At 41.7% G+C, this 25218-nt stretch overlaps 1 protein-coding gene across 1 annotated transcript; it reads right to left on the bottom strand.

The window, feature by feature from the left end:
- Window positions 1-236: 236 nt before the first annotated feature.
- On the bottom strand, window positions 237-24839 carry DUSP29 (dual specificity phosphatase 29). The gene is made up of 4 exons (XM_065843438.2): window positions 24684-24839; window positions 16137-16347; window positions 6415-6635; window positions 237-1335 (listed from the first exon to the last, which is right to left on the bottom strand). Exons 2-4 carry the CDS (start codon window positions 16316-16318, stop codon window positions 1088-1090), a joined length of 651 nt encoding a protein of 216 aa, XP_065699510.1. The 5' UTR covers window positions 16319-16347; window positions 24684-24839; the 3' UTR covers window positions 237-1087.
- Between the last annotated feature and the right edge of the window lie 379 nt (window positions 24840-25218).

Here is a 25218-nt window from a genome sequence, read left to right as displayed (position 1 = left end):
AAGCTGAGATAGGAGGAAACATCTAATAGTGGTAAATATATACAGTGGCATCTGGAAGCACAACAGCAGCTTTCTCCTGGTTAGTCAGTTTTTTTGTTAAAGGCTTCACCTGTGTCTTTTGCCTTCTTAATCAAAACCTAAATCTCATTAAAACTACTTATACTCCGTGATTATTTAGGGGGCTATTGGGGCTGCACAAGTTCAGTATTGAACTTCTCTTAGCAATGTAAAAGACATTCTATTTTTCTTGTTTATTGTTCTAGCTGTTAGTTCCAAGTGCAGGAAAATGAGTCACAACACCGTTTTCTCAGGTGTTTTTTTGTAGACTAGTAAATTGACTTGGATATTCTATGTATCGGACCCTTTAAAACTCAGGCAGCTGAAGCATTTAGGTAAAGCAAGTTAAAACTGAAACTCCTAAGGTGTCATGCATATGTATCTGCTTGCATTGTTCGTTATCTGCTTATGCATCTGACCTTCTCGAGGATATTGCTCTGTTTCTAGTTTGCATGGTCTACTGCAGAGACCACTGTGAAGGCTGGGTAGCTGATCGTCAACCGGAGGCTCTCTGAATGCTGTGCTGCCCTAGGTCGTTACAGCGGAAGAAGAAATGGAGATGCCAGGGAACAGTACAAAAGGCAGATTCCTGCAAAATCCTTCAGACCCTGGGACTAAACTTAGAAGTTTGTCTGTGCTGCTACCATCTTGGTGTTTTTCCTGCAAAATTTCTTCAGGAAAGCCTCGCCTCACCCTTGTAAAGATCATGTGCTTGGATTAGGACCAGGATTTGGGGAGTAACTGACTAGAAAAGGGTTTTCTCTAAGTTGTGCCCGCTTTTGTGCTGTAAGAGCTTTTTTACACAGTAAAATTTATCTGTTGATGTAACAAATTCTGCTAAGGCTGGAACGTTCTAAGAAGATGGGTTTTAAATTTGGCTTCCCTTCTTTCTCATCTTGACAGCATTTGAAATGACTTTGTTTTTCCTTCCAAATAACAAATGATCCTTGTGACTGTGTAATTAACTACACCTTCTCTCCTCCTTTTATGGGGTTTCTTTTCCAGTAGCACAACCCTGCCAGGAACAATGCTAGATTGTGGTGCTGTTCCCGTCGTCATCAGATGGTAGGCTGTTTTTGCTGTTCCTCCTCTGCAGTGCCAGCGCTATGTCCAGTTCTCTCAGCTGCTTCAGGAAGCCCCGGTTTGGCAAGATGCATCGGTGTCTTGATACTTGCTCAATGGCATCCACTACTGTCATGTTCTTGTAAATCATCAGGTAAGCCAAGACCAGCGTAGCTGAGCGGCTGCGACCCATAGCGCAGTGGACCAGAACCTTGTCTGTGGAAACAGAGATGATGCAGAAGTGACACTGAGTAATTTCTTTTTTTGACAGTGAAGTTTTCTGTAGCACCCCTGCTCTGTTTGGTGGTTTGACTACCCTTACCAGCATTTTTGTAAGGCCCATCTTTTTACAGGTGGGGAAACTGAGGTTGTAAATCTTACTGTCTTAATTGAACACCATCTACATTGGAGATTACCCATTTAATCCTACGCAGAGTATCTTTGAATTTATTTATGATCAAAGTCTGCAGAGGAGGCTTGGGGGCTGCAACCTTGCATTAAATAACATAGCAAGCCCCGCTGACGCCTAAGCTTGCATGCCCCACAAGCAGCATGTATGTAATTCTGTGTCTGGACATAATGACAGAAGCACAAGGGTGTGCGAGGCTGTTGAACCATCCGTCCGCGAGGATAAACGTTAAGGCATGAAGGTGCATTTCTCAGTTATATCAGCTGAGCACAAAAGCTAACTGAATTATGATTTTTGTTGTTATTTTGATAATAATGTCCTTCAAGATCTAGATTGCATCACTTTATGCCCAAATACTTAATTTGTAAAATATAACTAACAAAGCTTTTTTAAGATTCAGTCATATGTTTGAGGACAGAGGATAAGAAGAGCCATAGAAGTTAATAGGCACATAACCAGGGGGGTAGAAAGAAACCACCTCTTAAAGTGCAGAAAAGCTGCATCAGAAATCTCTGGCTAGTCACCGTTACCCTATCATGTTGAATAAAAGTAACATTTCTTCACTGCCACTTTTCTGTTTTATGGTCGTGTTGGAGTAGTGGCCTGTCTTGTATAATTTGAATGCAGAGACTCTGGTGATAGTTTTATCTCTGAATAAATGCGTCTCAAGATTTAGCTTTGTGACATTGCTTGGTTTCACTTTGGACTTCAGAGGCAGAAAGTCCTTGGGCTCAGGTACTAGCAAGGGTGTACACCAAAGTGGAACCTTCCCCATTTGCTGTGTCTGGGGGAGGTGGAGGAAGCGAATGGTAAGTGTGTTCAGGTCTGATTGACAGGTTTTGACACACTTCAAAAGATTTCCAAAAATGATTCAAAGCCCTTGAGAGGGTCTCACAAAGGGTTGAACTGCTGAAGGAAGTAGATTTGGAGCACGCTTAACACCCTGCTAAGCTGAATTGCCACAGGGGAAAAAAAAATCCTATCAGGGCCAATAATAGTTTATCTCTGTCAGCTATGCCTAGTGAGAAGTGTTGGGTGCAAAGCCATGACTCCTGCCGATTAACTCCTTTGCTTCCAGGCACAAGAGGATGTCTTGGCACGAGTAGCATTGCTGTGTAATGCATGCATCAAGAACTGCCAACACTAGAGGATTAATGGTTACAGTCTGCATTCTAATCCCAGCAGATAGTCTTGGTGGCATCTTGGCAAAATTCCAGTCTCTCTGATAACTTAAAGTGCCTCTTCCTCTCCTATAAAATGATAATCCCTTTTATTATTGCTGCAAATATTTGAAATGGATGAAAACACTTATTTGTTCAGCCCTTCATGCTTCTCTGTAGAGCTTCCTGTCGTGTAAATGGGTTGCTGTTGAGGTGAAGAAGAGTTTTGCTTTGTATGGGTGGCAAATGCAAAGGATCTAGGAGAAAAAGTACACATTTATATTGTGTTAACAAAGGCAAAAAAAAATAGCTATACAATTTTCTGAAATGCATTTTGGTTGTATGAAAATGAAGTCTGTCCTTTCCTGTGTGTGCAGGATCTGACTGCCCGATAGAGCAGAACACAGGTCCACATTCCTCCTGTACTGTTCTGTAGTCTCTTTGGTTCTGACGTAAGGACCAGTCTGAACCCTGTTTCACCAAAAGGGAGTCTGCTCTTGCAGTCTTTGTGTCTGACCGCTTGCACCCTTCAGCATGTGGCTGCTTATGCAGTAGCAGTACAGAGAGCCAGGGGCCTGTGGGGTGGTGACAGGTTTCTGAACTGTTTTGCTCACTTGACTTGGGCTTGTGTTTCCTGAAAATCTGTCTAGATGTAGCGCTCCCTTTCCGGAGTCAGATGCAGTGATGAATGTTGATGTGTCTTTGGTCAAATGCCTTGGGTCTTTGTCTCATGTTTGTTCTCACATTGCTTTTATCATCTCAGTCTTTAGTGTATTTTTTCCCATGACATCCTCACATGAAAATAAAATGCTTATTCACTTCTACTTTACATTCCCAGGAGCTAAGACACCAAGGGACTGAGTATGAAATCTGTAGCATAGAAAGGAACTTAAAAGCCTCTTAAAATAATGTATTTCTTTCAGGTTCATCAGGCCTCGCTGGTGTAAATTTTTAAGCTGTCCTATGATCTGAATTGCGTGTTTTGAGAAATCTTTATGCACAGCTGAATGATAGCATGTGTAATTGTGAATGGTTAGAGTTTGCCTTTAAAACTTACTCTTAACTGAGCTCCTTTCCCTGTTATTAGGTCTATATGCCCATGCTTAAAGTCTGCAAGTACTGCTCTGATCTTGGAGTTCCTTCACCATCACAAAGATTTTGAAGGTTAAGTCAGAATTACTGCATTGGGACTGTGTTTCCACAGCATCCAAGTTGCCAAGCTTCCTGCCCTGTTACAGAAAGAGAGAAGCTTCTTCATTTGCGTCACAGGTTGTTTCAACAGCATTGACTATTGAGCAGCTTTCCAGCAAAAAGCATTGTATGAAGACATATGTTACAATGATTCTGGTCACTTGGCTGGCTGAAGGTCACACCCCAAACAATGTGATACAGCCAAAGCAAGTTCATTAATATATACATTCTAGCCACAAAAGTCAAAACTTTTTTCTTTTTCCCCTTTTCTGTCTCTTTGCGTTTGTTCAGTTCTAATGCGAAGTAGAAAATGAGTGTAATGATGCTACTGATCAGATGTATTTAGCATTGTATACTGAAGTCCCGTGTTCTTACTGCTAGAGATAGGTACTTGATTACGTACTATTAAATCCTGTCTAAGAGTCTGGATGCTATTTGTCAGGAAGATGTACACAAATAGTTCTCTCATTAGGCACTTGAATTACATAGCACCTTTCTACACTACATGTGCATTCACAAATAATGCATTTACGTTGTTGGAGGAAACTTACTTGTCTCTGTTTTTTTTTTTCCTGCAAGTGTAAGGGACAATAGTCTACACTTCAGTTTGGATTCTGGAGTCATTCTGTTATAGAAGTGTGTATTAGAAAGCTGTTATAATGCATTCCACCTCAGTCTCTGTGGGCCATGCGTATGTGCCTTTATGCATGTCTCTGGCTGGGATGGGAGATGTACATTTAGAGTACTATTGCCTCATAAGAAAGTTAAGAGCTTGCTCTTTCTCTTCATTAGTATTACAGTAATTCTTTATTGTATTGGTGTCTATCAGAAAATATCCTACCTGTTTTGTCTAAAAAACATCTGAATGTGGCAGGCAGTGCACAGCTACAGAAATTATTGGAGTTGGTAGTATCCACTTAAGTGTGGGGGTTTTTGTTCTGTAGAGGTTAACCCAATCTCTGTGATTTGGTTTTGTGTTTCAGTGCTGGACTGATATGTGACACTGTTTCAGAACTTTCTGGACTGTGGTGCGCTTTTGAAACAAAAAGGTTAACGCTCCCCTCCCTGTCCCATACTTCCCTATCCCAATAGATATTGCGATCCAAGGGGGTTTTTTTCCTACCTTTTGCTGCTTCCCTTATGCTTGTTTCTTTACCTCAGTGCAGGAGCCAAAGGTCTTACAGGAACAGGAGGGAAATGGCAGCGAGACAGTCGGCATGTCTTATTTCAGCTTCTCCAGTCTGACACTGACCTCTGGCCTCTAGCCCTGGCTAGACACAGGTGTGTGGTAGTTATCCACTCCTTCCCAAAGGCAGCGCTTCTGACTTACTTTTTGAAATGCTGGGTACCTTTCTTCACAAGCAAGTAAGCTCCTGAAGCAGTTTCCCCTGCTATTAGGACTTTGATTTTTAAAACTTACTTGCTTTCAAGACTTTCTCCAGAACAAGGGTAAGGGCTGTTGCTGTAGACTGGTACTTACTGAAAGGGTAAAATTGTAAAGACCTGGCTGGCTACTGGGGCAAGCCATGTAGTAGCTGGCTACAGCTGAGCTAAATAGCCAAGAACAGAAGCTGACACAAGGCTTGAAACTTGATATGTGACCCTCTGATGTTAACATCTTTGTTAGGTCAGCAGGAAAGTCTTCTAAGTTCTCAGCTGGTTTCTGGTAAAGTATCCTGTATAGGTTTTTGTTTTGTTTTGTGTGTGTGTGGTTTTTTTTGTTTGTTTTGGTTTGGTTTTTTTAACAAAAAAAAATTTAAAGGGCATTTTGGGGGGAGGAGTAGGAAGAATACTGAAAGCCAGTGTGGGGCCTCAGGTGCAGCACTTGACATCAGGGTAAAGTTTTCTGATGCAACACTGCTGGAGGTCAGCAAATAATGAATTGTAGTAATCAAGCTGAAAAATTACAAAGGCTTTAACAAAATGTTTCTAGATCTCTGCTGTCAGAGCTGTTTCAGTTCCCTGCTGCTTGGAAGATGGCAGAGAGAGAAATCTGTTATAGCTTGGGGCAGATCTGATGGCCAGGTGGGAAGGTGGGTTTTGTGTTTGTAGCGTGAATCTAACTCTGCAGAGCAGGAAGCTGTGGAGTGACAGCCTGGAATCTCTGCAGGGCACTGGTGTTCCATTCTCACTGCTATGTAACCAATATTCATTGAACCTTAACAGGGACTGACTTGAGGAAAAGACAGATAATGCATGGAACCTATGCAGTGTCCGATTGTGTCTGTGTTCATGAAGGAGTGAAAGCAACAAAAACCCTCTATCAACCAGGAGACCATAATGCAAGCTGTGATGTGGACTTGATGAAAGTGCTTGGTAAGGGGCTGTTGGGCTAGAACTAGGTCTGCCGTGAGAAAGGTCTTAGTTACCTCACTACCTTCTCTTAAACTAGTTCACTGCTTCTAGTTTTATATTCTTTGTTAAACTGTATTGGACTCCTTTCATTCCCTCAAAATTGAATGCCATGGACCTATGCTTATAATCAGGTGGAGTAAATACTGTACTGTTTTTAACCATTTTCAGCACCCTCCTTACTTCTTTCATCCTGAAGCGCATTATCAATGAATTTAGAAGCTGAATAAAAGAACTGGCTGAGCTCGAAAGTGGGAAGGTCATCTGCTTCCACTCCATGGTACTCCACAGTCATGTCGTGATAATATTCTGGTCCTGTGTCCACGTTCCGCTGACCATGGGCTGCGTTGAGGATGTGAGTGAAACCTGCCTTCTCAAGGCTGTAGCGATCTAATGCAGTTTTCCTGTTAAAACAAGAGCAGAAATCCAGAAAAAAAATCTCTGATTTGGTTTGTTCTAAATGCCAATGAAACTGATAATGCTTCAAAAATGTATCATTTACAATTGTAAAAGTCTTAAGATACTGTCATTCAGAGTGAATGACCCTTCTGGAATTCATAACTGTCTCTCCTAAGTCCTTAGAGCACCTTAAAAATGAATTTATTTTCCTGGCACCTTTGTAATGTAGGCAATACTGGCTTCCCTCTGTCTTGTACAAGAAGAAACTTGAGAAATAGAATGAATTATTTAAAGTCATAAAAGCAAATCAGTGAAATAGGACCTGTGAACGCTGCTTTCCCCTTCTGTCCCATCAATTGATATTGCAGAACTAATAAAGAGTCAGTTATATGTGAGTAGTGAGATCATCTGGGATTCAAAAAGAAGCTCTTCATCCCTAAAATAAGTTACTGATTTTTTTTTCTCCATTTCTGTTAATAAATAAATAAATATATATATATAAAAATCGCCCTTCTGTGGTCACAAAACCCTATCAGAATTCCTTTTACTGTCATATTTAGTAAAATCAGGGATCTAAAGCAGAAAGAACTAGATATGGAAATTGGATATTAGCTATCACTGAAAGCTAAGAGTCATGTATTTAGGCCAATATTCTAATTTATTCTTATCCTCTCTTCTCTTAGACAAGGGATGTCAAATAGCAGAGGAACTCCTAGATTTTTGGGTGCCTAATACCCACTCTTAAGCGCTTTCCAGCAGCCTGCAATACCTCCAAAAGTGCAGAGTTCATGGGCAGACATGTAAAAACTTTTTTGTTCCATTACAGAAGGCTTTTAATTTTGGAAAAAATTGTTCTGAAAAAGCTGTCAGGTTTCATTAGTGCCTAGACAGACTACTGAGCTTTTTACAGAAAAGTGCACAGGCTTTATTTTGTTAATATATTTTCACATAACTGCTGCTGCCATAAATGAATTAGTGCATGATGTGAAACAGCTTTTTCCAACCAAAAGTACCTCCCTTCGTGAATGTTTCCTGAACATTTCAGCGTGTAAATGCAGCTGCTGTCACACATGACATTGTGGGCTACCTGTTGTGTTTCATAGTTCTAGTGGTGACAGCTCAGAAATCTTGAAGTTGCCTCCACCTTCCCAGCATCTGTCAGAGTCAAAATCCCCCTTTTGAGCAGTCAAGAACCTGGTGATGAGAGCATTTAACAGGGATATAGATACTGAAGCTCTCACCTATGTTCGCTCTTATTTAAGTTAAGGTCAATAATTGGCTGTTCGAAGTAGATCTTTCTCCTTGCAGAAATTCCTTTCTGGATAGGAATGATAGTATCTTGACGTTACTGGCATTTCTGCCATGAAATAATGTCATGTGTCCCCTATGCAATGATATAAAATGTAAATAAAAGCTCCAGTTAGTGTGGTGGTGCCTGCCTAAGCTCGGTAGGCACTGGAGAGCGGAGGTGCAGCAGCATCTTGCTGCTGGTGTGGTGACTTCCCACCTTCCCTTCAGGTTAAATAGAGCTCACTCCTTTCCTTTGTATTCTTGTTGCAGTGATTGACCTAGAAAGATATTTATTTTTCCTTTTAGGAGTCTCATGCTTTAGGATTCTCTTTAGGTGGATATGCACTATCCAATTTGCCAGCAAAGGCACCTCAGTTCTCAACTGTGAGGATGGCCAGTACTTAAAAACAGATTAAATGTTGCGGCCAAAGACTAAAGGGGCAGTGAATAACTACTTCTCTTGGGTCTGATGTTCTCGAGGTAAACTACCGATTCTGCTTTCAAATTCAGTCTTATTTTGTTTTACCTCTCTGATACTGGGACAGAGAAAACATGTTTTCTGTTGACCCAAGCATGTATCCAGTGAACAATGAAAGACTTGATGGTTTCAGGTCAAAGATCTGTGTTCCACTAGAACCCCTGCAAGGGGAGCTGTGCGTGCTGAATAGCAAGTAGGCCTGCAGTATGGTTAGGGTTGGTGGAAAAACGAAGTTTTTGATGGACTGTAGATACTACTGAACTTTGGTTGCTGCAAGCACTGCTGAGGCTAATAAATAGCATTTAAATTAAGTGATGAAGTTGTTCCAAGCAAGGACAATGTCAAACAATAGGTCGCTGAAAATCGTTAACATTTGACACTGTCACATTCATCTACAATCCAGTTTTCCCATTTCCTTGATTAGGTTCTCGAGAGATTGCCTTTTGACACAGTGGGTGAATCTAATGCATTTGTTTGAGAGTCGCAGTAAAAATCTTGTTATATGTCTTAGGATCTCATTTTTAAGTGTTCAGTGGCCCCAGTGTTCTAATAAGTATTCAGAAAAAGAGAAGGGATACTGGAAATTTGTGACCCAGGATGGAATTAATCCTCCTCCTTTTTGTTTAATCAGGTTGTTCGTTTTGCATCTGTATTTGCATTGGCATTGTCTGGCCCTTGGCCTGCTGGAGTTTGGGAATATGCACATTGTTATTCCATTAGGTCCCTCCGTTTCCATTTCCAGCCCAAGCCATGGGAACGAGTAGCAGCCTTGAATGCTGTTGCAAAAGCCCACTGTAAATGCTCAGAGGTAACTAAATCATCTTCTGTGAAATCTCTTCTTTCTAAAGTAAATTTTAAGTGTACCAAGGAAACCCTTTTTTATCCACTGGCTGTGGCGCTGAAGAATTTATGCTGTTTTCATCAATGCTTGGCATAAACCGATCTAAAATGACATCTGCTTTTTAATTACACTTGGTATGTAAACTGATTGCACAATATCCCTTAGTCTCTCTACTGACATTGCTAGTGCAGAAAATGAATGCTCAGTGTTGAGCATTCAAATTGCTTAAGTTCCTCGTATTTTCACTGATACAGATACTCAAACTGTGCTGTATGTGGATGTAGTGGAACCTGTTAGTTGAACCAAGACCTAAAACTTCTGCCCTCGCTAAGTGGAGCATGGCCAGTTTAAGTCCTGTGGCTGAATGGCTTGTGCATCTGCAGGCTGAGCTATTGCATGTAATCTCTAAAGAGGATGTCAGGTATCTTTCTTCAAGCAGGTACCCTGGACAATATCCTATATGGAAAGCTTTTTCCTAAGGTTTCTAACACATAATGTGTAGAGATCTGAGGAAATGGTTCTTTTGCAGTACAAAATAGGGTTCACAGGACTGCAAGGGGTGCCTGCCTTGGGCTTTAGAATCTGTATCATTTGAAGAAAGCTGAAGTGACACCCTTTTTTAAGAGCAAAAGTGTTTGGCTTCAAACTTGACATGGACATTAGAAAGCACTTACACTCTTTCTCCTTTCTCTCCATCCCCCAGGCTTGCACTTGATAATTATGTTTTCATAAAAGGGATCTCTACTGGTCTCAAAAGTTTTTCTTTTATTCTTTTTTTCCTTGTAAGACTTTCCCCAGAAGCCAGGCAGACAGCCCAGCTGCACCACCAGCTGTCATACTGACCTGGATTTGTCTGCTTTTTCACTCCCATCAGCTGTCTTTTTGCCTTGCCCATTGATCATCAAGAGTATTGGGCAGGGATGGTCTGTGCTGAAACTCTTGAAGCCGCCATATTATAGGCAGTTGGACTTAAGGTCCTGCTGTGTCTGCAGCGTGTCGATGCCAGTTAGCAGAGAGCAAGAAACAGACTTAAGCCCTGCATGTGCCTGTAAATGGAGAAGTTGCTGTGCCTTGTGACTTGTTTGCTTGGACTGGCTTTAGCCATCAGTGAACTCCAGCTTGGTGTGAAGAACTGGCTTGCTTTCTACCTCAGTTGAATTTGTAATGTAGATGAGGTTGTGGAGGCATCTCTCATTATCTGTTTACTTTAATCAGAGCCTCATTTTTGTGCATGCGTGTTTCATCATGGATGATACTCCTGGCTACATCCCAAAGGTGAGACTGCTTTTGGTCTTCCTCGTAGCTTTTACCATGACTGAGGTATCAGTATTTTGGATGAAAGGAAAGAATAAATCAAGCATAAATATCTGCAAATATCCAGCTGGTTGAGGTGGCTAATAACATAGGATCATTCAGGGGTATATGAATCATATGCCTTATTGGAGGATTTATAACTCTTAATTCACTTTCAGCTAGAAATGACACCGATTTTATTTTTGTGGTTTTTTTCCTCCCTTGCAATTGTCTAACTACTAGATTCTAATAGTCAAGCTAACAATATTCCTCATTTTCCCTCTTTGGATGCTGCTGTTTCCTAGGGAATTGCAATTAATATTTCCATTTTTGTGATTATGGTTGAATTTTACATAACCATTGTTAACAAGAGTTTTCTACAAATGCCAGTGTGGGTGAAGGCATTATCATTTGACTACCCTTGCAATTGTTTTCATTTTGTATATCTCTACAATCTGTGCTATTAGCACTTGATTTCCTATTACATGGTACAGCTGTGGTCTCCAGTGTCTGCCTTGAATGTGTGCCTATGCAGAGAAGGTGAAGTGTGACACTGGGAGATAACAGTGAAGATTTCTGTATGATTCAGTTTAGTAAGAGATGAACTGGACAGATTGGTCCCGTGTAAAAACTCATCAGCTCTTCAGAGCACATAAACATACGCTGAAAGTTAAACATGCCCAGAAGTCCTTCACTCTACAGCAAAGCATGTTAAGCAAAAGCTCAGTGTTCTGCTGAATCAGACCCTGTGTTTACTGTAGTACAGATGGACTCATAAATATGCTTTTAAAGTTCTGAGGCAAGGGGGGAGCACTTTGATATGGGAATGCCACCTAAAATGGTGAAAATTTGGGATAAAATCACTTTCACGTAGGGATATATTGATAATGACAGACTATCACCAAGAGGGAGAACTGACCCAAACAAAAATGTCATCCATTTTCAGATGGTTCCGGAAAGACTATTTACATCTCTTGGGTTGTGCAAGGGCATGTAAAGGGCTTGTCCAAGACTTGAACTGTGCCTGCTGTCAGTTTTAGAGCTAAGATTTATAGGATTAAAAGTGCTGCGGCAAACTCTGCCTTCTACTAGAAGCAGAAATGTAAGTAGTTGTAATGTGAAAGAAAATCCTTCAAGTTGCTGTCTCCAGTGCATCAAATACCTTCTCTCTTTTTCAAAAATGCTGTTGTAACAAGCTTTAGTCCCAGCTGGTTTCATCAGGAAGATATGCAAACCAATGAATTCCAAGAACAAGAGAAACAACTTGCAGGCACTGCAGACTGTACCTCCACAGCAAGTATTAAGTATCTTAAAAGCAGCTAACAAAGGGAAGAGAAGGCAGATCATGATGAAAACGCAAGTGCATCTAAAGGAAGGGATGTAATCCTCCAAAATGTCTCGTGAGGCTGTGGGCAGAGCAGCTCCCACCACAGGTAAGTCAGCATCTTATAGCTGGTATGGGTCAACCAGATGACTGGGATGCTTATATAAAGTAGAGCCACACCTCTTAAGCTTCATGTGAATATTAAGCAATGCAAATATATTTCAGTAGAGACTGTTAAAGCCACAAATTTATGTGACCCAGATTGACAAAACACAAGGAAATCTGAGGCAACATGTTACTAGAGGAGGAATCTTCTCTCTGACTTTTTCATTTTCTTAAGTGCTGAAGGAAATCTTGATACAAGATGATAATTTACCAGATGGTCAGTGTCAGAAAGAAGCTTCCCAAATATAGGCAATACTGACACTTTCTTAAGAAAATCTGGCAGCTCTCCCTCCTGAGGAGAGACGTTGAGAATTTCTGATAATACTGACCCGATTTCCTTTGGTGACTCCAGCACTGAGGCAATCTAGAGATAGTGTAGCATTGTATTCCTGTTTCCTTCTGAGGTGTTGCTCCATTTCTGTGGATACCTCCTGTTCAGTGTGAATTACATGAATTTTTAAGTACCACTGAAAATACTGAACAGGATCTTCATAATATGTGGTAGAAAAAGATTTAGTAGTCCATTTTCATCTAACCCAAAATGGTGGATGTTGTTTTTGTAAGTGATGCAAGACAGAGAGGAAATGCCTCTCTGCTTTCTGTACAGCAAAGGCATTGAACACATGTGATGTAGTCAGTCAGTTCTTAGTCCTCATACTAACAGAGATGAAGCTATATCCTCAAGAGTGTTATAATCTAAATCTGCATACACTCCTGTTTTTGTATGATTAATACTGGTGTAGTTCCTAGGAATTCATAATGCTAAACTGTAGGAGGTAACTGTTTGCTACCCTGAGTGAGTCCCATCTGTTTTATTCTAGATCAGTGTAAATTGCCTTTCTGCTTGGAGAAAGGGAAGAGGAGAGAGTAAGTAAAGCATATATTTAAAGTTTAGCTATGTATTTTAATTATAATACACTCCAACCTGCAGGTTTGAGTTACTTGTATGTCTTGTTGAAGCTGACCTGTTTAAGTTTGCAAGACCATAAGCCCTGCGGCTCTACTGGGACAAGCACAGACCATAGTTTTCTTGGAAGTGCAAGCTCAGTTCAGCTGCATATCCAGAATATTATTTTTCATATTTCACCTGTAGGGAATTAGACTCCAAAAGACTACTTCTCCTTTGAGAGTAGTTTGAGAACGACAGGAGGACCTGAAATTGTGATCAGGCTTAAATCCTAATGAGAGCTAGAGAATGATTAGAGGAAAAATAATATCTTGGGAGGCCTTTGTCTTCAGCTAAAATATTATTTGAAATTCAGAAATGTGGAACCATAAACATAATCTCTGGTAATGAGGCAATCACTGAAGTGCTGCAAGAAGAAACTACAAGCTGGAAAGCTGGCAGAAATTTTCCATGTGATTGTGGTGAACCAAACAGACTTGGGATTAGCCAGTAAAATTGCCCATGCAACTCAACTGGTGACTGATGAAAGAAAGGAGCAAGACAAAGCTGCTCTCTGTCGCTTTAGAAGGCTTCTGGATGTGAGAAGGATACATGCAAGCACTAATTCTGGTAGCAGATGAATCAAAATCTTGGCAAAGCATATTTTATTCCTATCACTGGGCTGTCTCCTACAAGTTCCAGTGTCTGGTCTTTAAAAGTCTTTGGAACTTGCTGGAGGAAAATTTCAGTTGGAGCTGAACACAGCATTTTGTATTTTGAGGCTTTGATTATTCTGGGCCTGACAGGCTCATGGAGATTTCATTGCCTCTGGGCAACATCTGCAGCAAAGCCTTGTAACAAAAGAATTGAGTGGCCTCACAGGGCTCCTTGATAGCCTGTATTGCATTAGAAGGAAGATGTGGTTACGTAGTCAGGGTAATTAATTAGCATTTCCATAAGCAGTCACAAGTCCTGTTAACCTTGTAAATGCAGGAGGCAGGAATGAAGCACAGATGTGAAGGTTCTGAAGATAAACTCTGCATGTGTGTTCACTTGATTTTGTTGATGAGCTCCACTAAATTCTTTCAAGAGCGACCTTAATTTAGCATGGCCACGGATGCAAATACACCCAACATCTGTTCAGATCTCCATGGCAGCTCTTTGGTGACCAGTGCTACAGTAAGATCTTAAAATAAACAATAAAAACCCCTGCCACACTGAAGGAGGAAGCTGTTGGTCAGAACTAAGATGTGGAGCTGGCTACGGAAAGACACTGAGGTCCCTGGACAATGCCTGCTTCAAATAAAATTTTAGTTCTGGTAATGAAAGCTGTATCTTGCTTATGAACCAGCTCTCATCTCCAATTTTTGCTGCTAGATGTCAATTTTGCCGTTATCTGGCAGACAATAGTCATTTTCATGCAGGGAACCCCATTTTCTGGTGAAGTATTTCTTCTGTTCACCCTTCACCTCCTCCCACTTCTCTTTACTTTTCCATTGGCTTTCTCATTCTTTTGTCCTGGTCATTTACCCTGTTGCCAGTTGTCACTTTTTTCCTCCTGACTTAAGACCTGTCCCCTGCAGAAATAAAAACTGCCCAGCGTAAGTGGGTGTAGCTCCAAGCGCCTTTCAAGAAGCTTGTTTTCCCATTGCTCAGGTTAGTTTGGACACGGTGCAGGTGCATATTGTATTTGGAGTTGAACCTCCTGGCATTTACAAGGTGTAACAAGCCACTGCCACAGGAACAATTACACGGAGGAGTCAGTGGCTGGTGTCCTGGGTTTAGAGACTGACTGTCCAAAGACCTGTTGTCTCGTTAGATCTGTTTGCTCAGAGGACAGAGCTGTAGCTTCATCATGGAGATAAGAGGGAAATATTTCTAATGGCTTCGTTCAGAATAATTCTGCTGGTGATTTTGAACAAGAAGTAGGAAATAAATGCCAGAAGAGGCTGTTCTTTACCCTGAATCTTGAGCTAGAAATATCTAACGAGGGGAAGGGTAGGATGGGGAGCAGGCACTCATCTCTGTTAGCCTTTGTTGCTGAGTCATTTGGCCAGGCTCTTCCCACAGTTTAAAATACTTTTTTTTTTCCTTTGTGTTTAAAGTGGGAGCCCTGGCTTGGTTAAAACCCAGAACTCTTGTGTGTCTTTCTGTTGCCTCTGGCGCCACAGAACTAGTTGGTCGATGATATTAGAAGTCTTGTAACTTTAAAAGCTGTATATCTTTTATCTTTTATAAGCTGGCAACAGATGAATTTTAGGACCTTTTAAAAAAGTTATTGAGAACTTTGGAGCCTGTGGGTCTCCTGTTTGTGCCTTACAGTGATGGTGTAAAATTAAAGTCCTGTTAGCGCAGGGTGTAGACGAAAATGGGAAGGGAACCAATAATGCCTAAGGGGTAAGAAAAGCTCTCTTACTCTGCTCAGGGTTTGTGTTGGGGGATTTTCTGATGGCACGTCTCCCTGCTGCAGCAGTCATCTGCTTGTCAGAATAGGCTGTTTCTAGCTCAATCCTGTGCTTAGCAGGGCTGAGGCTGTTTTGGGGGTTTGTTTTTTTCTGTTGTGGTTTGTTTTTTTTTTTTTTTTTCCAAATCACACTTGGTCTGATCAGTGAGACACATCTCTGCAGCTTTGCCTTCCATGGGGTTCTGTTTGTTTTAATCTCTTGTGCAAATTGGAAATGCAGTACTCCACGTATACAAGCGCAGGCTTGGAAGTGCAGAAATATCACTGTGGGTTGAACTGTCTCTTCTGTCAGTTTTCAGAATTACATTTTAGTCTTAAACCAACATAAGCTGTGGTCCAACACATCTAGGCCGTCAGCGTAACTGTGGCAGGACTTCCACTCAGAGGTAAATGACAAATTACTCCTTGAAATGAGACATTTAAAAATAAATTGTGACTGGCTTCAGTCTCTGCAGCCTACACTGGTGCCACAATTGCTCCTGCTACTCAGTCTTTACCAGCAGAACACACCACACAGTAGACAACACTGCACCTATATCTGCAAGGGCCACACCAGGCTCTCGTTGCTCTGTTGAACCCTGGCATCTGTCAGTAGCTCATCAAATCACATCATCACCACTAAATACTAACAAATGGGAAGGAGGAAGAGAGAAACACCTTACTCTGTTGGTGAGATGTACTTAGTACAGCTTAGTCATCTCCTGGGTAGAAGAGATGTACTATGTACTCTTATCTGCTATGGAGAGAGGTACTATGTGCACTTACTCATCTCCTATGTAGAGGTTGGGCCAGACTTCATTTACATGAGTGTACTTTGGGCATCCTTTCCAGAAGAGTCTCTCCAATTCAAATGCACCTGGGGTACAGTAATCCTCATCAGGATCTACTTTGATTGCTGTGTATGCATTTTTCTTTGCAGCAGATGATGATGATGCCATCCTGTCCATGGAGTAGTATGCTCAGGATGTGTCAGCAACTGGAATGGAACCAGACCAGAATGTTAACCTGAGAAAGAACAATGCAAGCGTGTTCTGCTCCGGTTGTGTGTCCAGCAGCACTGGCCAGGTGTGATTGGGTGGGTCATGGTATGACATGGAGGTGCCTGCTCTGTGGCAGGCACAGACTCACACCTGGATTTCTGCCTCCCTTGAACTAGGTGAGGAATACTTTGTTGGACAAGCTTACCAGCAATGGGAACAAAAGCCAAAGGTTTGTGATCACTGAAATTTGGTCTCCAGTGGGAACTTGTTTCCTGGAAAATCCACTGGTAAGAATTGGGTAGGTCTAGCAGCCTGATCCAAGGGATCTAGAGCAGCTAGGGGAACTGAGTGGGGCAAATGTAGGGCGTTCCTTTATCATTAATTGTGAATCTCCTAAAGGCTTCTCCATGTGATTTCCAGCAATGCAGGGAGATTAAATGTGTCCATTCAGGTGAATGGTGGGTGCACCAGCTCTACTCTTTCAAGATCTTAGTGCAGTACTGCACACTGAACCTCATAGGCTTTTGCAGGAATGAGAGTTTGCTGTTTTGCAGCACCACTGTCTGACAAAATATTTTCAGCCAGGATGGGCTCAAGGACATTTCTTTTTGGGTTAACTTCCTTTTTTTTTTTTTTTTTTTTTTAAACCTAGATGCATACGTGCCAAGTGGGTAGGAGGAAGCACTGCTGAGCAATGAAGTAAATGAAGTAATGTTATCCTGCAGCTAAAAGCAGAGTATCATTAATGTTGCCAAAACCAACACCCTGTGCCTGGCCGTGCTGTCAGACCTTCATTGCTCAGAACTAGCTCAAACACTCAGAACATCAAGATTGCTATCTGCTAGTATTGAATGCTTTGGTGTCAGCTTTACACATCTCTTGAAGCTCCCGATTCTCTCCTGCCTACTGTGGCTTCCTCAGCTGCTGTCCTGGTTGAGACTTTCCCCTCTGGTTTGGCTCCCTCAGCTGTGGAGTCAACACTCACAGCCCAGTGAGGTGCTTTCCCTCCTCCCCCACTTTCTCAAGGCTGCTGCTTAGCTGAGGTGTGGCACTGTGCTGCCCTGTGCCCTCCATGCATATGCTGTTGGGTGTGTTTAGGTCAAGGGTTTTTCAGGTTTTTTTTTATTTTAATGTTTTGGTTAGTTGAAGAGGATTTTGCAAGGAGAGAACTAAGATACAGTACATCCATGTATTCTCAATAAAGAAGAAGAAATGGAAGTGATTCACAAGTGATAAAGGTCTACATGAGCGCTTTTCAGTGCAAATTAACCATGCTGGAAACTCTGCACACTATCAGACAAACTGACATGTCATAAATCCAGGCACAAAATCGATGCAGGTTTATTATGAGGGACACAGAAAGAAAACCAAAGGAGATGTTACAACATCCATGGATTTGCACATTTCTGAAGGCAAAGCATGTTTTCTTCTGCAAGTTGTCAACAAGAAGCTAAACTGCTCATGTAGGTTGTCTTTGCTCTACAGCAAACCTCTAGGAACTAGAATTTGGGGCTAGCTTCGTGTCTGACCTTCTATTTACCTTGTTGCCGGTTGTCACTTAAGCATCTTCCCCTCTTGTCCTCTGAGATAATTTTCCCTATTTTCCATGTTGCCAGCCTGCTTCTGCAGACTTTCTTACCTCTTCCATTTCCCTGTTGGGTCTGTTTTGCTTCTGCTGGACTCTCTGAAGTCTCAGGGCAGAGGATGCTCCTATCTCTCATCTCCTTGAAAGGAGAAGTTAAACTTTGCAGTTCTGTAGGAGACTTGTAACAAGAGGTGGAGCTGAGCTTGATCTTATGAAGTATGCAAGTACAGCCTGCCAAAAATCTACCTTTTCTTGCAGGCAACAAATCCTCTAGTGGCTCCCACTAATTTTTTGTTGGCTGCTGGTGACGTTTGTGTCTTTTTAATTACAAAAATCTGGCTAGTGCATTCATGCAGCTGTTGTAGAGCTCTCCTACATGCAGGATGACCATTTTTCATTGACATCCCATGTACCCATGGGGTTTGTTTCCTCATTTTGGGCTCTTTCATGCCTGTCATGTTCCTTTTCTTCACAAAACTTGAAAAAGCCAAATGATTCCTGTTTTCCGACTCCAAAACTAGGCAAGATTGTGGAGCCGGTTTTTATTTGGCATGTGTAAACCTTTGTTCAAAAATTGGCTTGCTTTCACTGGCAAGGGGATCTATCTTTCAGCCAAGCTTCCTAAAACATGATGATGATGTTTAGCTAAGTGGTTCTCTGTTGAGATTTGTAAAGGAATCTGAGAATTCTAGCTTCTAGCAAATTTACCTTGAGCTTGGTCTTTCATGCCTCTGAGTAGCACCAAGTCCCATCACTGTGCCCCAGCAGCCCTTACCCAAGAGAGCCTTTTTCCTTCCCGTACCAGTGTTATTCCCTTACCATAATTCTACATGCAGACTCAACAGCGTAACTAATGTTAGGCTGTCATGGATACAAATCTAATACAGTCCAACTTTGGGAGGGAATAGGCTGTTATCTAGAACTTCGTAAGTACTGCTATTTGTCTAGTAAGAAATTATCTTAACTGAGAGCCTGGTGCCTTGACACTGAAGGACTGACTGTGCTTTTATTCACAGCTCCATAAAATGAGAGGGAAAGAAACAAAGGAAAGAAGAGAAGGCAATGTAGTTGGTAATCATGCTTAGTGGCCACAGCGCATTGATTTGTTACACCAATAGTCCTGCTTGTAGATTGCAGACCTCAAAACAGGGCAATTACATCTGCAAATGATTGTTTGTGGTACCATAACACCGTCTCTAGTTTGAAGCTTGGTTAGTACTCTGAAAGTTAGACCTCGGCTGAGAAATACTCATTTCTGTCTGTCCTGGGAAACCATATGCTCCCTGAACTTTCAAGTGAGCTATGTTCTTTTATGCCTTGCCAACGTTATGTGCTGTGGGGATCTTTAAATTGAATTAGAGCACAGGAAAGTATCAGTTGAAATTCCTCTAATAAAATATGTATTTCAGATTTGACTCTAGACTAAGAAGAGAGTTGAAGTAGGAGGAGGGGAAGGAGGAAAAGGGTCTGATCTGCTGTTTGAGCTCTGGATTTAATTGCCAGGAAGCATTTTTTGGGGGAGAGGGATGGTAAGGCTTGTGTCTTTCCAGGAACCAAAGAGGTCTGGTCTCATATCAGCTGTTCTGTATACACCAAATGGTGCTGAGGGAAGACTGTTCCCTAGGCCTGCACTCTTAGATTAAAAAGTGAAAAGTGGATTGGACTTTTTATTTTTGGTGGTGGTTCTTCTTAATGCTGTTGTAGATATAAGGATGACTGTCTGTATAAGAATTGCTGCCTCGCACAAGCCCAAGCAAGGAAAGCTCAGATTTCTTTTGCAGATCGCTGGGGAGACAGTCCCTTGCAAGGTCTTCACCCAGTGTGGTCTGACAGACAGATCAGAGTTACTCCTGCACAGGAGCTTTGTTTGGGCTAAGATACTTTGCCTTATAGACTAGTCAGTGCAGGCTGAATGATGTACCAGTGCAGCTTTCCTGTACCAGCTTGATAGTCGCTTCATGGCACCACACTGTGATGGGGGACACAGCCTTGGATGTGAAAGCTCCCTGGAGTAGGGATGGTCCTTGTGCCCTTTGCAGAGGGGACTCTGCACCCTGCTTGCTCCTGGAGGTGCTGCGCTAGCACAGGACAGCCTTTCTGATTTCACGGTGGAGGAATGAAGAGCAAAATCGGAGGGAACTGCTATTGTCTCAGAGAGGTTCTTCTCAATGGGAAGGTTTGAGTCCAGCTTTGGGATGTAGTGAGGAATGGAGCCATGCAGCTGTGGCCAGCAGTTGCAGTGAGGCAGAGCAATCTGCGGCTCATCCCACTCTTCCCCCATGCCCAAGTCACAGCTCCTCTCTCTGGGGTGCTGTGCCGAGGCCGGGCTGCGACAACCGATGAGACCTTCCCGCCCCTCTCTGTGTCCACCCCGCGGTGTCCAGTCAGCAGCCCAGTCCCTCTCAGTGGGACTGGGGTGTGATGCTCCAGCCTGTGAGGTTTCATCTGCCAAGCCTGACATCCTGCGGGTTCTGCCGCTCAGTCCAGTGTGTGCATGTAACACTGAGCTGCTGCTGCTCACCAGTTGTGCTGTCATGGGCTTAAGTGTATTATCAGAACAAGGATGATAAAAATTCAGTCATCTGCATTTTTATGCCCTAATCTTTCTCTTCATAAATAAGACCAAAGTGCATGTTATCTAATGAATTTTATTTGTTAATCACTTGGATGGCTGGAATATTTCTCCCCCTTGGGTTATATGTATATAAATGAAAATATTGTTAGTGATTTCACAAAATGGTAATTCAGAATAATGGAGAGTTAATCCTCTTTTCATTAGTGAGCCACTTCAGAACATACACTGTGGCAAATTACACTGCATTTTAAGTCATTCTCAAGTGCTGTGCACTAGAAAAAAAACACTAAACTATTTTTGCATTGATAGAAGTAATTGTGTGGCTAATTTGGATAAGCAGCATGCATTAGGCACAGCAAAGGAATCTCTTCTTTATGTTCACTATCCACTCCACAGCTGCCAAATGGAATTTCTTACAGATCTCTTTAGCTTTTTTATTTTATTTTTAACAAAACAGGGAGGGGGGGCAAGAAAGTGCAAAAGGAGAAAAAGGAAAATCTGCCAATTTATCTGCTGTTTAATTCAGAGTGAACAAAGTCTACTGGCTGGAGCAGTGATATGGCAGTAAAATTTTCCTCTCTGCACCTTGTTCTGAGTCCTTTGAACCACTCAAATTAACTCAAAATTTCCAGGAAAGCCCTGGAAAGTCACAGAACATAGTGGCCCATTTTACATTTGTTCAACTGGATGGTTGTGCCTCCCCCACACCAAAATCTGTAGAAGGTAAGTTAATGCTTTTAGAAACATCAGTCATGAGCTCTACAGTTTGTAATCCCACAGATATGTAGGGGAGGGGGGTTGGGAAACAGGGGTTCATATCTAGAGGTGAACGTCAGAGCTTTGGTGGTGGTGTGTACATTTCTACTGCTGGTTTTCCAGATGCGGTGAAAGTTTCTGAGTACTTTGAGACTGAAAGCTAGAAGTCGTTATCTACATAACAAAATACTATGTTTCTTAAAGTTTTTGGCTCAATGTGCTGTGCAAGCCTTAGTGCTGTGTATAAAGGTGCCAAACAATTTGGCAAGATTTATGCCTGGGATTTAAGATCCAAGTCAGTTGTAGAGATTTCCCCCCACCCCCCCCCAAAAAAAAGCAGACATGCACACTAAAGGATTGCATTTGCCTTTGTCCTTTGCAAGGACCTATGTGCCCTCTCCCCTTCTTTTCTGCACCCTCCCTGACCGAGGGGGCCTCCTCCAGCACTGCTCTTTTCCCAAGCGCATGTATTCTGGCTGCCAATTTGTGACTGTGCTTGTGGTCCTGAAGCTACAGATCCCAAATAAGCTCAAAGCCCAATGGTGTTGGTACAAACATGCAATGAGGCTAAACAAATAAAAGGTGGGAAGAAAAATGGAGGCAGAAGACAACTTTTCTTGCTCTTTTCCTTCAGAAGGAACAACTGTTAGCTGTTCTGTCCTGCCTGACATAGGGCACAAGACTTCCTCACCTTCATGCCCGCTTCAGTCCATATTTATATAGCAGAATAGTTTAAATTCTTTACCACCCATGTTTCCTGCTCTTGGGAGTTCTCCCAGCCCATATGACATCCATCACCTGTGCTAGTGGGGCTTTTGATGCTGGCTTTATTAAACTTAACTCAGTGTGCACAAGTGTACTGGCCTCAGTTTTGTACTCAGAGTTGTCTAAAAGCTACTTCTCCCTGAAGATACCAAGCGATTGCAAATTCCTCTGGTTTAGCTGGAATTTAAGGCTTTCAGCATCTAGCAGACACCTAAATATGTAATCTATTTGTAAACAGGCAGATTTTAATCTTATTCCTGTTTTGATGATTTCAGATTTTGCTTTTTACCTTTTCTTCATGACAACTCTGAAAAAGGAGTGGAGCTGTGATATATTAAGGTTTATTTGGTGTTGGTTGGTTGGTTGTGGGGTTTTTTGTTGTTGTGGAGTTTTTTTTGGTGGTGATTTTTGTTTTTTCAAGATGCCAAGGGAAGGAAAGAAAATAACCAAAGCAGACTGTCAGCCTGGGCCTTTCATGAGAAGCCTATGAAAGTAGTGACATTTCTAGAAGACCTTATGTCCACACCAGTGCAAGAGGAGATGCACATGGTGTTCTTGTATTTAGTCAGTCGTTTGACCCTCAGGTCCAGGGACTGAATGTACGTACTGTCATGAACACTGAATCTGAAAGAACAATAATAAAGTGGAAAAAAAAAAAAGGCAAACCGAAACAAAAGTGTAATTATGATTAAGAAATCGTTTTTGTGCATGAAGTTCTTGTTACTGAGAAGTTATTCGCATTTTCTTTTCTAATGTTGTATGGAGAGCTGCCTTATTTGAATGTCTTTATTTATTAGGTAGAATTTAACACCACTGAAATCAGAGGACATCTGTCTTCCAGGGGTCCAGACCTGAAACCTGCTTGGCTTCCAGACAATTGCAAAACCAAAACTTTAACTTTTATTTACTAATTTCTTTCAGTTTCATAACCATCTTAGGTAAGAGCTTTTTGGAGAAACAGCATCTGTAACAAGTGTGTACAAGAGATTGAAGTACCTGGGAGAAGATCAGGATGGAGAATACCAGTTCTCCTGCACTTTCAAAAAAAAAGTACAAAAGCTTGAAGCCAGTTCACTAACCTGTCTCTAGGTAAGTGCTCTCAGTGCTCAAAAAGGCAAAAATCAGTTCTAGTGACTGAGGGTCCTCAGAAATAGTGAGAGGCGATCTACTGAGCGAGCTCCTGAATTCTTAAGAAATGTTTTGTTCTTCCATTTCCAGCCAGCATGCCAGGTACATACCTCCCTTCAGGGTGAAAAAGCACTTCAGCTTTCTGAGTATGACTAAGCAGAGGGTTGTTTTATAAACTGGAAAGTTCTCCTTGCAGAAGCCAATGCACACGCTGCCTGGAGCGCAGTGTTTGCACTTGGGAGGAGGGTAAACAGTGCTTTGGTCTCTGAGCTTTTCATGACTCAAAGTACATGAGCTGAGAGCTGGTTAGGTGCAGTAACAAAAGCTTGCTTTGCTGCATGATTTAACTAAATGAATCTAAAAGTGCTGTTCCCTGATATGCCACCCCCATGACATTTTGCTGGGACACCAGACGCTGGCAGTGGCCACAAGGACTCTGTGCTTCCCGTGTCACTGCTGTGACCCAGGGTGCTGCAGAGATCACTGCTGCAGGGGTTCCTTGGGTGGTGTTTTCCCTAACGCAGGACTAATACAGTGCATTTTGTACAAATACTTCTTGGGAGGCAGAGGAGGAGTCAGGAATAAGTACTTCAAAAAAGTGTCTCTCTAAAAGAGCCCTAAAAGAATTAAGCAGTGTTGTACATCCAAAACTGGAAATCCTCAGGGTACCTGCAGTATACTTAAGTGAAGGAAAACACAATCCTGTGTTCCTTATTCCTGTCCTAATCTTCACCAAAAACTGTCATTTACTTCAGTCCCTTCATTTTACTCCTGCATTCTTATGCTTGAAGTATTCAGGAACTGTAAAATAGTTCATTCAATGCATTGGTTTTTAGACAGTTTAAAACCAAAAGAATCATAGCCTCTGTGCAATTATTTCCCAGACCCTCCTGCTGCGAATATTCAAAACTATCCAGCTATTTCAATGAATTTCTAAGCTGCTGATGACTTTTTAAAAACTTATTTTTGCCCTCATTCTTTACTGTTGACTGAACTGGGTAATTTAAAACAGATTAAGCTGAGATTTCATGAAATATTGTGAGAGTGCCCAAAGAAACTTAAAACACAGTGTCATCTGAGAGAATTGTAATTCAATCGGAAAAGTTAGATTTGACTGGAGGGTGGAGCAATTATCAAAGAATAAGCAAAATATTCTGGGGTGGATGTCACAAAGGCTTGAAAAATTGCATTTTTATTCCTAACATTTAAAACTTAAATTGAAATTATCTTTAAGATAAATGCAGTTTGGGTACCAAATTTCCTATTTTATAAAGTCTTTTCTGTAATATGACCAATTTGATTTTTATATACTTTCAAAACTCTTTGACTCTGCAGTAGTTTTAAGCTTTTTTTTTCCTCTACAACAAGTTTATGTTAAAGTCTGAGTTTATGTTAACAAGTTTACCAGTTACCTTGAAAGTTTGCCAGCTCTCAGTCCTCTCCCTGGTTTACTGAACTACTTTATAAAAGGAAGCAAAGGAGCACAAGAAATACAGCAGAAAATGTATATTTCTTAGCCTTACCTGTCAGCTTAGGTGGGTGCTCTAGGTAGCTGGGTCCTGTGAAGTGCGGCAGAACGACAAAAGAAATCTTACCAACTTTGCAACTAGAGTCTATTTTTAGAGGAGGATTTGCTGACTCTGACCTTGAGTGCTACCCACTCCAAAGGACGATCTTTACATCTGCTGGTAAAACTATTCCCCGATGCGACCTGAAACGTTAAACCTCGCAATTTGGTTACCTAGCCTTGGTATGATTAAGATAATGTGATGCCTGCGTGTCAACTATAATAAGACAAAACTCATCTTTTATCTTCTTATCCCCTTGTCAAGCTGTATGGGTTAGGAGCCTTGCACTGCTCTTTTCTCTCATGCTATGCACAAGCGATCTGGTACTGGCACAACAGGCAATGGAAGAGGTGGCATGTGACAAGATCCTCATCTCTTGCAAGCACACCACCAGAGAGCCACCTTCCCCTACCTACTGTCTTGCTTTTCTTCAGTGCTACCACTCTTAGTATTCATCTGACTCTCAAATGCGTTTTTGTGCTGAAAAGTG

Source organism: Patagioenas fasciata, chromosome 8 (genome assembly GCF_037038585.1).
Source record: "Patagioenas fasciata isolate bPatFas1 chromosome 8, bPatFas1.hap1, whole genome shotgun sequence".
NCBI lineage: Eukaryota > Metazoa > Chordata > Aves > Columbiformes > Columbidae > Patagioenas > Patagioenas fasciata.
This window is presented reverse-complemented; position numbering and strand designations above follow the sequence as displayed.

Coding starts and splice junctions, on each gene's coding strand:
- DUSP29 (XM_065843438.2), bottom strand. CDS start 16,318: ATGGACAGGATGGCATCATCATCATCTGCTGCAAAGAAAAATGCATAC. Junction 6,636..16,136: donor AACCTCTACATAGGAGATGA/GTAAGTGCACAT, acceptor TTGTTTTAACAG/GAAAACTGCATTAGATCGCT. Junction 1,336..6,414: donor TGCGCTTCAGGATGAAAGAA/GTAAGGAGGGTG, acceptor CTGTTTCCACAG/ACAAGGTTCTGGTCCACTGC.